The sequence below is a fragment of the Chenopodium album genome, chromosome 14 (genome assembly GCF_948465745.1).
Source record: "Chenopodium album chromosome 14, dcCheAlbu1.1, whole genome shotgun sequence".
NCBI lineage: Eukaryota > Viridiplantae > Streptophyta > Magnoliopsida > Caryophyllales > Amaranthaceae > Chenopodium > Chenopodium album.
In genome coordinates this window covers 14,491,101-14,505,501 of record NC_137847.1, presented here as the reverse complement: position 1 = coordinate 14,505,501, position 14,401 = coordinate 14,491,101, and the positions used below count along the sequence as shown (strand labels likewise).

General features: G+C 34.0%; 1 protein-coding gene and 1 pseudogene across 1 annotated transcript; both read left to right on the top strand.

Moving 5' to 3' along the window:
• The first annotated feature begins 1,788 nt into the window (after positions 1-1,788).
• On the top strand, positions 1,789-3,541 carry LOC145578982 (endochitinase EP3-like; annotated as a pseudogene).
• Positions 3,542-4,592: 1,051 nt separating this feature from the next.
• On the top strand, positions 4,593-14,170 carry LOC145578980 (DEAD-box ATP-dependent RNA helicase 1-like). Its single transcript, XM_081636277.1, has 10 exons — positions 4,593-4,723; positions 4,806-4,944; positions 5,439-5,673; positions 6,877-7,135; positions 7,831-7,981; positions 8,254-8,431; positions 11,291-11,478; positions 12,397-12,601; positions 13,112-13,214; positions 13,555-14,170. The coding sequence occupies exons 2-10, from the start codon at positions 4,826-4,828 to the stop codon at positions 13,665-13,667; spliced, it is 1,551 nt and encodes a 516-aa protein (XP_081492403.1). The 5' UTR covers positions 4,593-4,723; positions 4,806-4,825; the 3' UTR covers positions 13,668-14,170.
• The last annotated feature ends 231 nt before the right edge of the window (positions 14,171-14,401 follow it).

Sequence of the window (14,401 nt, the reverse complement as noted above, 5' to 3'; positions counted from 1 at the left end):
GACATGTGGCATTGGAGAAAAAAAAAAATGAAATGTACATGTGGCATTATAGGGTTGATGGTTTTTGCTTTTAAATACTAGTATAGATTAAAAACCTAATTATTGTACATCTAAAATAATTTAGCAAGAAAAGTAACAATCAAGAACAGGAAATTCAAGCGGATTGTCTTAAATATGATGTTAGAAAATAAGAAAACCAACTACTTGTTTAAGCAGACAAATCATCTAAATACATATTTCAAACTTCACTCCTTTTGTTTTGTTTTTTTTTTTTTTTGTTTTTTTTTTTTGTTCATGGTCTTAAAATTCGAGACCATCGTATCAATTGCAAAGCCAAAAATATAAGGGGTTATTTGAGAGATAAATAGAAGAAATGTTGAGATTTTTAGTATTTCTTAGGGTTCGTTTGGCATCGTTGTGGTTTTCTGTTTTTTGGTTTTTTGTTTTTTTAATGTGTATTATATATGTCACATAATGAATCAAAAAATATATAAACTTATTAAAATCATGATAATTTTGAAAACTGACAACAGAAAAGTAGAAACACCTTTTTCTTGTTTCTTGTTTTTGGTTTTTGGTTTTCAAAAAAACAGAAAACTGAAAACCAAAAATGATGCCAAACAAGCCCTTAGTTTCTGAATTATTCTTTATTGACCCAAAACAAAAATATTAAAGCTAAGGTCATATTTTTTTAGCTCAATACCATGAGCCCGCTTGACCTCAATCTAAATTTAAATTGATATTAGTATTAAAATTATCGTAAATTTTATTTGTATACTCTTAGCTTTCAATTTTTTCACTCTATACACTTTTTTCAACTTTAATTCAATCAATTATTTTTCTATGCTCTTTTTCCTTTTCAAACAGATTTTATTATGTTTCATGCTAGCTAATTACAAATTATTTGGGAAAAAGACTTTGTCGTCGTTGTTGTTGTTATTGTTGTAGTAGTACCGTTGCAATTGAAATAAATCACTCACCATATACTCCCGAGTTTTAAGTTAATTCACCACATACCACAGTATTGGATTTACACCATATACCCATGAGTTTTCACAAAAATACACCATAACCCTTGATAATTAAAAGATGAGTGTAATTTGGTTAATTATGACACAAAACCATCCTAGATCCCTACTATTGAAACCATACCCCTCCCTTCCCCAAAACCTAAAACCACCCCAAATATCCAGAATCATCATATCCGTATGATTGGTGTTTAGAGCGGGGAAAGGAGATCTAAGGTGGTTTCATGGGTAGATGAAGATAGGGAGGGTAGTTGGCTTTGGGGGAAGGGATCTAGGGTGATTTAAGGGCTTAATTAACCCTAAAGATTGACAATGCTAACATCTTTTAGTCAATAAGAATATTTGGTGCATTTTTCAGAAAACTCGGGGTATATGGTGTATTTGAAAAAAAATCCATAAGTATATGGTGAATAAACAAAATAATCAAGGGTATATAATGAAAAACCCGTAAAATAAAATAATCCAAATTCGAATCAAAATTTTTGTACACCTACTTGTAGTGTTATTGTCCTTAAACCTCATAATAGTTAGTTTAATTAAATTGTCTAAAGAAGTCAATGCAACATTAACTAACGAACTAAGTATTAGGTTTGCACAACCGTTAACACAAGCAATAAGCACCTATCCTTAGGTCATAAGCTAGAAAACTTCTTCCTAGATCAATTAAGTGACCTCACTCTCACTCAATTTCCTTACATAAACCAATGTAATCTTGTGTTTTTTTTTTCCACATTTCATACAAATCCTTATCATTCACAAAATGAGTTCCCTTAGACTAATCATCTTTGCCATGCTCTTCGCGGTTGCTTGTATGTCAAGCACCCTAGTCGAGGCTCAAAACTGTGGTTGTGCCAGTAATTTATGCTGTAGCAAATATGGATTTTGCGGAAGCACAGCCGAATACTGCGGCGAAGGGTGCCGACAAGGTCCTTGTTACTCTTCAGGAGGAGGAGGTGCTGTTACTGTCCGAAGCTTAGTAACAGACGCGTTCTTCAATGGCATCATCAACCAATCACCTTCTAATTGTCCTGGTAGGAACTTCTACAGCAGGAATGCTTTCTTGAACGCTCTCAATAGCTATCCTCAGTTCGGCACTGGATCCTCCGACGTTATCAAACGTGAAGTTGCTGCCTTCTTTGCCCATGTCACCCATGAAACTGGATGTAAGTGTATTGAATATCTTCGCTTTCCTACTCATTTTTTTGTCACAAAAATCATACCGATGTACGGAGTACATATGATTGATAATAGTAAGGAAATTTTGTGAGAAATCACCTTTTAAACTTTATTTTTGTGAAAAATCACCTTTTAGAAAAAATGTTGTAAAAAAACCTAATTTAAAATTTTTGTAGTAAATTGACCCTGACAATAGAAAAAAAAATGACCAATAAGAGCATCCACGATGGTTGTGCATAAGGACCTGCTAGCAATTTCTAGCAATATGCTAGCCATTGTGGAGCTACAACCTCTTGTACCTAAGCCAAATTACATAGCCTCTTATGTAGTTTCACAACACCCAACACACATATACTAATTTGTTTAACATTTTTTTATGTATTTGTTTGTTTGTTTTTAAATTTTTTTTATAATTTATTTATTACAAAAGGATGTAGCTTATCATTGTAGAAGTTGTAGCTTAAATTTTGTAATTTGGTACGTGATTAATGATGTGGCAACCCAAAGCTACATGTACATGTAGCTAGACATTGTGGGTGCTCTAAGTCTTTAATATTCAAAGCTCATTTTTCTTGCAACAGGTGGTAAGTTCCAACATAAATTTTAAAGTGAGTGTTTAAAACAACAATTTTTATGAAGGTGGTTTTTCACAAAAAAACAAAAATTGAAAGGTAGTTTTTGATAAATTTTCCATAAATTAATTTGTCTCCATTTGTTTGTCCCATTTGACTTTTTACGTTTTTCAAGTTAGCTTTAGAAACATAAATGCAATAAGAGCATCTCTAATTGTACATGCACAGAAATTATACTCATAAAAATTTGATATTCTTAATTAAGAGTATTCATTGTAACGAGTCTAACAACATCTCACATGATCATATTATTACACGGAATGTTACACCCAACAAATAATTGATATCCAACTTGCTTCTTGTAGCTTTTTGCTACATAGAGGAGATTGCGAAATCAACCTATTGTCAATCAAGTGCACAATGGCCATGCAACCCAAACAAGCAATACTACGGCAGAGGACCAATTCAGATCACATGGAACTACAACTACGGAGCTGCAGGAAAAGCATTGGATTCGACGGTATCAATGCACCAGAAACAGTTGCAAACAATCCAGTAATTGCCTTCAAAACAGCCTTCTGGTTTTGGATGAACAATGTCCACTCTATTATCACCTCCGGCCAAGGGTTCGGTGCCACCATTCGAGCTATCAATAGCATCGAATGTAATGGTGGTAATCCAGGTGCTGTCAATGCTCGAATTCAGTACTATAGACAGTATTGTAATCAGTTTGGTGTTTCTCCTGGGAACAATCTCAGTTGCTAGGTACATCAGTAATATAGTAAGAAGGGTGTTGGTTGCTACTCTATGGTACACACCAACTTTGTTTTAATTTATGCAAAATAAAAGGATACCTGCTTCAAACTCATACAATGAGCAGGCTTAAAAATATGAAATAAAAATGTATAGTATGATGTTACTGTCTTCAAATTTCTGTTTTTCTACGTTTCATCTGTTTTATTTTTGTTAAATTGTATCCTACCGACTTTTTTTTATTAACGGTAAGATACGGAGAGATCCCCTTCCTATCACAGAAGGGGGGATGAGGAGTGGAACCCAGGTCATACTTGAGGGAGAATCTAACCATACGTCCACTCCTAATGTAGTCGGAATCAATGAAGGAAATAAAAAACAAGTGCAATTCCTAATACGAACAAACATATTTGCAAGTGATAAATCTGTAAAAAAAAAAAACAAATAATAATAATAATAATAATAATAATAATAATAAAAAAAAAATCCAAAATCCACTAGAAAAGAGTAAAACTCTCAAGAATATTATTAAAATATCAAAACTACTATTAATGACGGCTCAAACATTTAAATAGTCTAAACAAAGCCATAATAATACGGAAATTAAGCAATAATTAAAATATTAAAATCCAAAAAATGTTTTAACGTTGTTATAATGTCATGTCCTAGCAAATAACTATATCATGTCCTACTTAATATGCTTACAAGTTACAATGTCATGTCCTAATAAAAACTGTTCAACAAGGTAATCATTAAAAAGTTTTAGCTTATGTATATAATTTGGTTTTAATTTCCTTGTAAAAAAAAGGTTTTAATTTCAATATTAAAGTGTGAGTAGAAAGTATCTATTCGTTGCAAATAATTTGTAATGGAACTAATATAAAAAATTCCAAACCGATTTAATAATTTGGTTCGATTTTCAATTTGATTTAAAAGCGAATTACGGCTCTGGTCCAAACCGGTCCGGTTTAAGTCCGCTCTGCTTTCTGTATACACCCGTCCTCACTCCTCACAAAAAAAAAAAAAAAAAAAAAAAAAGAAAAAAGGCGCTGGTCTACTCTTTAAGTTATACACTTATGCTTTTCCCTTGGAGCCAATTCACGTTTACGCTGAGCCGCCCTCTCTCTCCTCCATTGAAGCGCCTCTCTCTCCTCCATTGAAGCGCCTCTCTCTTCCATCGAAGCAGCTTCTGAGGTATAAATTTTTAATTTCCTCTCTTTTCTAATCGTCGAATGTCAATTTCACAATCTAATTTTAATTGTAATTTAATCTTCAGTGAAGGGCCAGTTACAAGCAATGGCAGAAACAACCCAAGTTCAAAAGAGCACACCAGTGCTTACATGGATGAGAAACCCAGTTGACATTGTTGATTTTAAGGAAACCCCTTTAACTATGCTCCCTTTTCTCGACCCTAGGTACCCCACTAAATTCTTTTTTTCTTTTTTTTTTTTGTTAAATTATACTTTGGTTTACTACTGCAATTTATATGAAATTGATTAGTTTCTACTCTTATTTGTGTTTATGTTTTTTTAATTTTAACTAGTTTTTAGCCTATTAAAATTCATGTGATGTGGTTAAGTCAATATTATTTTTTCTTGTTTATACTTTTGAAAAAGTTGGGAAGTTTGAACTAGAAATTGTATATGTGTGTAAGAATCACTTGTACATGTAAACACCTTGAGTGACTGAAGGAAAGAAAATGTGATGAAAAGGGTTGTAAATTTTGAATTTGTTATGATAAAAGGAAAGTAGGGAGGTGAAGCATGAAGGGGACATGGGATCATGACATGCAAACTTCTGCTATTATGGATTAGTGTAGATATAGATATCATCCATATCGATTTGTAATGTTGTTTCCAATTTGTTTTATTGGATTGATTGATGGTGTAGTGTATTAATTCTTTTTCAGATTGGTTAAGGCTTTGAAGAATGTCCATATCTCTTCACTATTTCCTGTACAAGTTGCTGTTTGGCAAGAGACTATAGGTCCTGGTGCTTTTGAGCGTGACCTATGTGTAAACTCACCCACTGGAAGTGGAAAAACTTTGTCTTATGCTCTGCCAATAGTGCAGAAGCTAGCTACCCACTCCATGAAATGTTTGCGTGCATTGGTGGTGTTGCCCACTCGTGATTTAGCTGTGCAGGTTTGTTATTTTAGGACTCTTAGTTTCTCAATTTATCTATTTATATATTTATTCATCTAACTCTGGCTTTGACATATGATTCTATTAGTGATAAGTCTTTCCTCAGCAATCATTTGTTTCCTAGTAGTTGTGCACAAATGTGCCATGTAGTACATATATTGGACTAATTGGAGGTTGGAGACTGACTAGCGTCTTTGATTTATTAATGACACTAGCATGTTGATTTTTTGGTGTTTAGAGAGCCACAAGGGCGGGGTGAGAATCGATCCTAGGATCTCTTGGAATTGGGAGAGAAGCTCTAACCACTTGAGCTATCCCTCACTCTCACACTTGCATGTTATCCCCTGAAGGTTCTTTACATGTATTCTGATGAAAGCTAATAACTTTTGGTTGTTAAGTTGTTCTTGTGATCAGTGCAGCTAGCTGCTGGTTTGTTTGTTTGTTTTTTTTCTTCCTCAAAGGGGATTAGAAATGCATTTACTCTGTATTGTTAACCAGATTAAATTGAATAATTTATAATTTAATCTGTTGCATAATACTTTGTAATTCCAATCTTTGTTTTCTTATAGTGTTGATGTTAGAGAAAAAAATCATTTAGCATCTAATTGTTGAATTTAGAAGTGGTATAATTAAGCCAAACTTAGCTTAAGCATTTTCTGTCTTCTAAGAGAAAAATTATATTGCTCCATGTCAGCGTGAAACTCAGAAAGCTTAACAATGATTAGGAAAAATTCACTGAGGTCCAGTTTTGTGGCTTGACTGAGCCTGCCTCATGTCATCAGCTTAAGTCATAGGATAAAATACAGAATTTTAATGTTCCATCAAAGAAGCTGTATCAACCTTGTTATCATCTTCAAATGTTCAATAATGCCTTTAAATTAAAGTTTATTATAGATATTAATTACTACCAAATATAATGAAAACACACTTGCAAAAGAAAGGAAAGTGATTTCAATGTTTGTAATCTAGATTAGAGATCTAAAAATGAAAGATTAAAATGGTTATATAAATTAAAGAACTTGCTTCCTATTAATTGAGGTCAGTAGAAAGTTAAACCACTTATAATAGATAATCAGAGCGCATAATTAAGTGGCATTATGGAGGTTGCTATCTTGCTGGTGTGAATCTTAATTTAAAAACGGGGGGATGTGGTAAGTAATCGTAAAGGCATGCATTCATATACTTTTGTTTCTAAAATTTCAGGTAAAAAAAGTCTTTGATGATATTGCTCCAGCAGTTGGCTTGTCTGTTGGTTTAGCTGTCGGGCAGTCCTCACTTGCTAATGAAATTTCAGCACTAGTTAAAGCACCGAGACTTGAGGCTGGCTTCTGTTATGATCCTGAAGATCATGCAAACAAATTACGAAGTGCTGTAGACATACTGGTAGCAACTCCTGGAAGACTTATGGACCATAACAATACTACTAAAGGCTTTACACTTGAGCATCTACGTTATCTTGTAGGTAGCATACCTTTCTCCTTAATTATCTGCACACTTTAGCTTGTTGGCCCTATTAGCAGTACCAAAAATTTGCTGGATACAATTATAGTAAAATAGTTGAGACATTTTGGTTGTTCCTTTTTGTGTTTAGTTTCCTTGTTCTCCGAAGAGCTTAATACATTTAATCATCTGTATTGGAAAAGCCATTTTTCATACTGGGTGATGGAAATAAATTATAAATTATTCTTTGTCAGTTCCCATTTGCACATTTGCAACCCCCCTCTTATCCTTTCATAAATGATGGGTGTTTTGTGAAAGATATATTAATGTCTTAGCGACATGTCTTTAAATTCCCAGCTTGTTTTTGTCATGAGTAGGATGACTAAACTGGATATATCTTATTATTCACGAATAAAAATGTGATCATGTTGGCATGTTGCTTAGTCAATCAACTTGGGATAAGCCTTTTTTATGATTAAGGAACTTATATCTCCAAAATAACTGCTTTAACTTAAGAATGCTTAAACTTAAGAGTAAATTACTAGTTACATTAGAACTTTCTGAAGTTTGTAATCTCAAGGCCCTTTTATTCTCACCTTGGTTTTAGTGCAAAAAGAAACATACGAATTTTGAATCTCGAACCCTGTTTAATATATGCTGTTTGATTCCATATTTCCATATAGAAATTTGATGTTGCTTGGTTAATGATGCAGGTAGTTGATGAAACTGACCGATTATTAGGCGAGGCCTATCAGTCATGGTTACCCGCTGTGCTCAAGTTGTCCAGTCCAAATGATGAAGTGTTTGCACCTTGTGTTGAAGCCTTTTCCGCTTCAATATGTGGTTCTTTCAAAACCATTCGGAGATTGTGAGTATGATCGTGGTTCATTCCATCCCTAACTATGTATATAATATGAGCTGGGTTAGCTCTTGCTTAACTTTTCTTTTTTGTATGTCTTTGATTTATCTTCCCTTGATGGATTGGGGCCGAGCTAGTCATAATTGTGCTGAACACCTGCTCTTGTTTTCATTTATGAATGATTGTACTTTGATCTTTAATTTTGTAAGAATTCATTATGCATAATTAATGCTCTTTTGTGCTTCAGGCTTGACCTTGAGTTTATCTTCATTCTATTGCAGTGGAGTTGAGAGGGGTTTTAAGGATAAAGCTAATCCCAGGCTTGTGAAGATGCTTTTTTCTGCTACACTGACCCGAAATCCTAGCAAACTTGGTCTGCTGGATCTTCATCACCCTTTATTCTTAACAACTGGTCAATCACGTTATGCGTTTCCTGAAAAGCTTGAGTTTTTCAAAGTGGTATGGCAGATTGTTTGTACTTGTGATATTGTTGCAGTGTCAATATGTAGTTTGCTTGAAGTTATTATATTAGCTGGTGATGTGCTTGTGCAATGTTCATCTCGTTGTCTAATTATTTGTGGACTCCAATTTACAGGTCATTTTAACTTAACCGATTTTGTTCTTCGTTTTTACCTAGGCAGAAGTAGAATTTGGGCTCTGCAAACTAATTGTAAAATTTAAGGGATGACAGTAAGGTACACAAAGTGTCCTCAAATAAATTTGTATGGTAGTCCATATATATAGGTGCTGCTGATGTGAATGTTACCCTAGAAGAAAACCCCTGTAATTTAGCAACTTAATAATTAAACTCTAATATTAGATACAAGGTCATGTCAGATTGTTTTAATCTTATGTTTGCCAGTAATACTAGAGCAGTTGTTCCCAACATACTATAAAACTAGGGGAGGAAGTGAAGCTAGCGCACTTAATTTGCACAATATAGCTCAAACAGAGTTTGTGCTGGCATTGGACTCTCAATGCAACTACTATTTAGGATTTCATTCACTGGACATCTATTTGCCCTGGCTTTGGTTTTCATATTCTTTGAAGATAGAAGATTCTGATACTCTTGACACAATGATCTTTGTAGTAGCTGCAACAAGGTGCTGAAGCTCTTGGGTAAGATGGGTGATGGAAGGCTTGTTCAATTGGTACAGTCTTTTCCATAAATGCTGAAATAAATCTAGCATACCTTAACAGAATACCCAGTAGCTACACTTTTTGCAGCAACAGTAGTTTTATTCTGACTTTCTGAGAGTACCTACTGAACAATGTGCGCACCAAAACTTAAGAATGTTAAAGTATAGGTTTTCTAAGTACTGATTTCTTTAGGATTGGATTATTGGAGAATAAGGTGTATGCCATTTATTATACGGTCATAGCTTATTTAGGAGATTAAATCCAAGATGTCAGAGATTTAATTATTTTTTACAATATGGTTAATCGACAGTTTATGCTGAGAATTCAAAAGGGACAAGTCAAAATTGCATTGGAAAAAAATGGGATTTAACTATTTAAAATAGCAATTGGGATTTATGGGATTCCAATTGAGGTTTGGAGATGTTTGGGAGAAAGAGGAATTGATTAATTGGCAACATTAATTGGTTATACAATATTTTTGGAATTTAAAGATGCCAATGAAGTGGGGGAATAGTACTCTAATCCTTTTGTGTAAGAACAAAGGTGATATCCTTGTGCCAACAATCAAGGGATCAAACTTATGACTGATATAAATTTGGGAGCCATTGATTGAACAAAGGTTAAGGAGAAGTGTATAGATCTAGAAGAACCAAATTAGGTTTATGCTTGGTAGATTGGCTATGGAGGAAATTTATTTTATGAGGTAGCTAATGGAGAATCATCGAGGTAAGAAAAATTTACATATGGTTTTCATTGATTAGGATAAGGCATATGACAAGGTACCGTGGGAGAAACTTTGGTGGACTTTAAGCGCAGAAATATATTGACATCATGAATTCTTATGTGTTTTTAGACGAATTTCAGCTTCATTTTACAACCTTACATTTCTAGAGAAACAACAATCTATTCAAACCATCTCATTAACTCACAATAGTATTGGCAATAAGCTTATTTTACAGGTCTATCCAAAGGAGCCAAAGACGGAAAGACCCAAATCATATTTTGCTTCAGATATGTAGTCTTATGGGAACAACCTTCTTGTTGGTACCAATGGTATACGCTGAATTAACCTCATTGTCTATCTGCATGTTACGTAACTTGCATCCCTCACCTAGCGCAGGAGCCTTGTAGAAGCACTGGTATAATGATTATTTTGATAGGTTGAATTCTCCTCTAAATCATAACTTTGCTCATTTTGATTCCTACTCCTTTTGTCCCCTTTTATTTGCCTCGTTTTCCTTCTTGAGATGGCCTCATATTACAATGACCATGAGGAATTCCATTTTACTCTCATATTCATCCCATTGGTCTCAATAATTTTGTCTCGTATCAACTCCATCCAAACCAAAAATTTATAAACTAACTAATTCCTAATGGGGCAAGCAAAGGGGGGTAGGGGGATGTTTTTACTTTTGAACTAATCAAAGTATGCTGATAAATTAGGATTGAGGCAATAAAATGGAAGGATGTGTTTTAGCTAGGGCAGCTTTCTCATTTTTGTTCAAGTCTCTAATTCTCTATGTTCTCCCTTTACCAGTTTATTGTAAGGAAAGATAACCCCATGAGATTTTGCTTACTTCATCGACGACAAACAAAGAGGATCTCCTGCCCCTGCTTTATTTAGGGTTTGCAGCATTGTCATTTGGGTCATAGCTTCTAGTACGCCTACCTTATTATGGCTTCACTTGATTTGTGGTGCATGCCACCTTCGGCCTCCATGTCAATGTGGTTATGACTTTGAGCATAGAATTTTCCAGTGTTGTGTACAGGGTCTGTGACTGTAAAACATGGTCTTATCCATGTTAGACTTTTTGTTACTGAGTCAATATCACTGGTGCCATTTTACAAGAATAAGGATTAACTATACATTTAAATGAGCCATCTGATTTGTTCATTATACTCCAAAGATTACGAATAATCTAGTGTTTGATTTTCATTTAAAAATGGACTAATTCAAAATAAAAAAAATAAAAAGAAAAATCCTAAGAAAAAAAGTAAAAAAAAAAAAAAAAAAACCGCCAAATGGATGCTGTAATTCAAGATATGATACGATGGTGATAGAACGATGGTGATTAAATTCTTCAATTTGTCATTGTGATAGATTGGTAAGTCGTGGATTTATAATGTAAATCTGGATTTGATTTTGCTGAGATTCTCTGTTGTACGTTATCTGTGCAGATTTGTGAATCAAATGATAAAGCCCTGTATCTAGTGGCCCTTCTTCAAAAGTTAAAAGGCGAGAAATGCATTGTTTTTACCTCATCCAAAAAGATGACCCATAGGCTATGCAGCTTGCTGAAATGTTTTGGAAATCTTGAAATGAGGATCAAGGGATACTCAAGTTGTCAACATCAGGCTGTGAGAAGGTGTGCTCTTTGCCCCTCCTTTCGATGCATCTTAAGAAATACACTTATATAATACATCATTATTGCTTTTTAAACAATGTACACTTATATAATGCATCACTAATGCCTTTTGAATGTGTAAGAAGAAATATTGATACGAAGTAATCGATTCTTTAAAGCAACTAATTATACGTTAGATTAATACTTATTGTTAGTCAAAACAGGCACAAACCTTTTAGTGAGTTGTGACAGAGGATGTGGTGGAATAAGTGAATTGTTGCCGTAAGCATTTGGCGTTCTTGGGAATTATTCAGTACTCATAAAACTGAGGAAAGTTGATGGCTGTATCCTGTATCTTTTAGCGAGAGAATTTATTTGCTGGTGAAGACCTATTAATGGATAAGCAGTAAAATTCTTATGAAAAAAAACCACGATAATTGAAGTAAAATTTAATGCATATCTATTTTGCATATATTTGACATGTTCAGAGGTTTGTTATATGGAGTTATTTGTAATTTTTTTACTGAAGCAAGTAGTATTGATATAATACTCAAAAAAATGTTTCTTTTCCTCATCCCCCCTTCTCCCCAGTCATACACCTTGAAAGTCAAGCATACCCATGAAGATACCATGCATTTATCTTTGGTGTACTATAGAGTTCTACAATTAAACTCTGAAGATGGGGGAATGATTCGATTGGATATACCATAACCATGGCTTGTTATAACATTCTAGTACTGTTAATTTAAGTCCCTTAAATCTACTTCTGGATTTAGATTGAGAAATGGTTTTACATGGATTTACTTCTTAGATCACATCTGCTATGTTTTTGGTGTATTGCTTTCTGCTTTTTACTGATATTATTAAATTGATCGCTTGTCTCAATAATGTGTATGGAAAAAGCCATTAATTGAATTGTAAATTTCTCATGTTTTGCAGCAAAACACTAGATGCATTTCGGAAAGGAGAAGTGGAGGTGCTCATTTCTTCTGATAACCTGTCCCGAGGAACAGATGTTGAAGCAGTAGCAAATGTCATTATCTATGATGTGCCACGTTACATCAAAGCATATCTTCATCGTGCTGGAAGGACTGCTAGAGCATTTCAAATAGGGCGCTGCTTTACATTGCTCCTAAACGATGAAGTAAGCTGCTAAGCGCTTCTTTGACATATACTTATGTTTTAATGGTTGAAGTTATCTGTCGACAAGTGTGAAAAGGGAAGTGTTTCATCTGAAACTAAAATCAAGGAAGTATGTATGCCTAGTTAAGTGATGAAAACTTTGTTTCTTAAACCATGATGCCCTCGAAGAATGGAAAAGGAAATACCATACTGGAAAATTTGAAGTACCTGTATTCCATGATTTTACTTTGAACTACTATCCTGAATAGAACTTCTTGACATTGAAAATGATAAAAGGTCAGGGATAGGTAGTAGCGGGAAAAGAAACAGAAGTGTGTGTTTAAAGTGATGTGATGGAGTGAGAATGGAAAAAAAATCTTTTTCTTGATCGGGAAAGAGATAATTGTTTTCTTATTTTTTTTTCTTTTCCTGTGCATATTTCAGAGTATGGAAGTTTGTTTTGGGATGGAGGGAGTGTGGCATGATCACTAGATTTGAATAAACTCATTAAGTTTTTATCTCTCTAATTCAGATGAAGAAGTTCAAGGCACTGCAACAGAAAGCAGAGATCAGCTCTACAGTTTTCCCTCTTTCTTCGGAGTCAATTCAGTCCCTTCAGCCTGCTTACACATCTGGTAATTTTGTTACCTACATGCAGGCGTGTATATTATGAATGAAATGTGATGTTTCTGAAATTTTATTTAGTTTCTCCGTGCCTTATAATTTTTTCTAAAATGTTACAGTACTTGGATTGAATGAATTTTCTTCAAATTTTAAAATCTTGAACTTCTTTAATATATCCACATTACATCAGTGTTGTTTACTTCTATTGTTCCCATGATAGAATGTACCACAGCTCCTTTCAATCTATGTGCCTTTTTAATCTTCTGTATTAGGATGTGTGTGATGGTTCATGTCCACTATTTGTATTCTGATTTGTTATGATTAAACCGTTCTTCTCTTTGATTATTACAGCTTTTGATAAGCTGAAGGAGAATGTAGAATCAGAAGCATTTCGTAAACGCAAGGTTAAATTCAAGTCTACAAAGCCACGTAGAGCAAAGACAGCGAAAGTATCCAAGGAGTAGGCATATAAATATTATCTATTCTCCAACAAGAGCATCACACCTGTGGTGACGGGTGGAATTTACAGCACTGGGAGTGTATACTTGCTGAAAATGTGCCTGACTGATCATGAGTGAAACCGGAGTAGCGAATGATAGTGATGTGGGTGAAGCCTGAAGAGGAATTAGCGAGTGGTTTAATACTTGTGGTATTATGGGTTATGTGTACTCGAAGAGCTGGGTTTCAAATTTTGAATCGGTTTTAGGATAGCAGTTAAATTTGATGTACATTGAATTGGATTCAAAGATACTAGGATCTTCTCAATATTTATTTCTCTTAGCAGTCATAGAGAAATTGTATTTGTCATACATCAATTATCCACCAGAACTAACACCAAAATGTCATCTCCTAACTAGTTATGCTTCATTAATTTTTTTTTCTTTGAGGACTGGTTGTGACCGACGAGAATAGTAGCTTTATAATTATTGTGGATAATTATCAATAATACATAGGATAATTTGTTGAATGACTAATTCAAAGTTAGTTGCTATTTAAGTATTTAGCTAAGTTTAGTAAGTTTCTGTAGTTAGGAAGTGGGATTATGCTCACTATTTTTTAGTTTGTTTTGTTAGTATGTTACACTATTAAAATTTATGTACTGTGTTTTTTAATTCAAGTTAATCAAATCATCTTTTGCTTTCTACTATATTATATTGCTTCAACATTGTGGTATCAGAGCAATTGTTTGACAGATAGA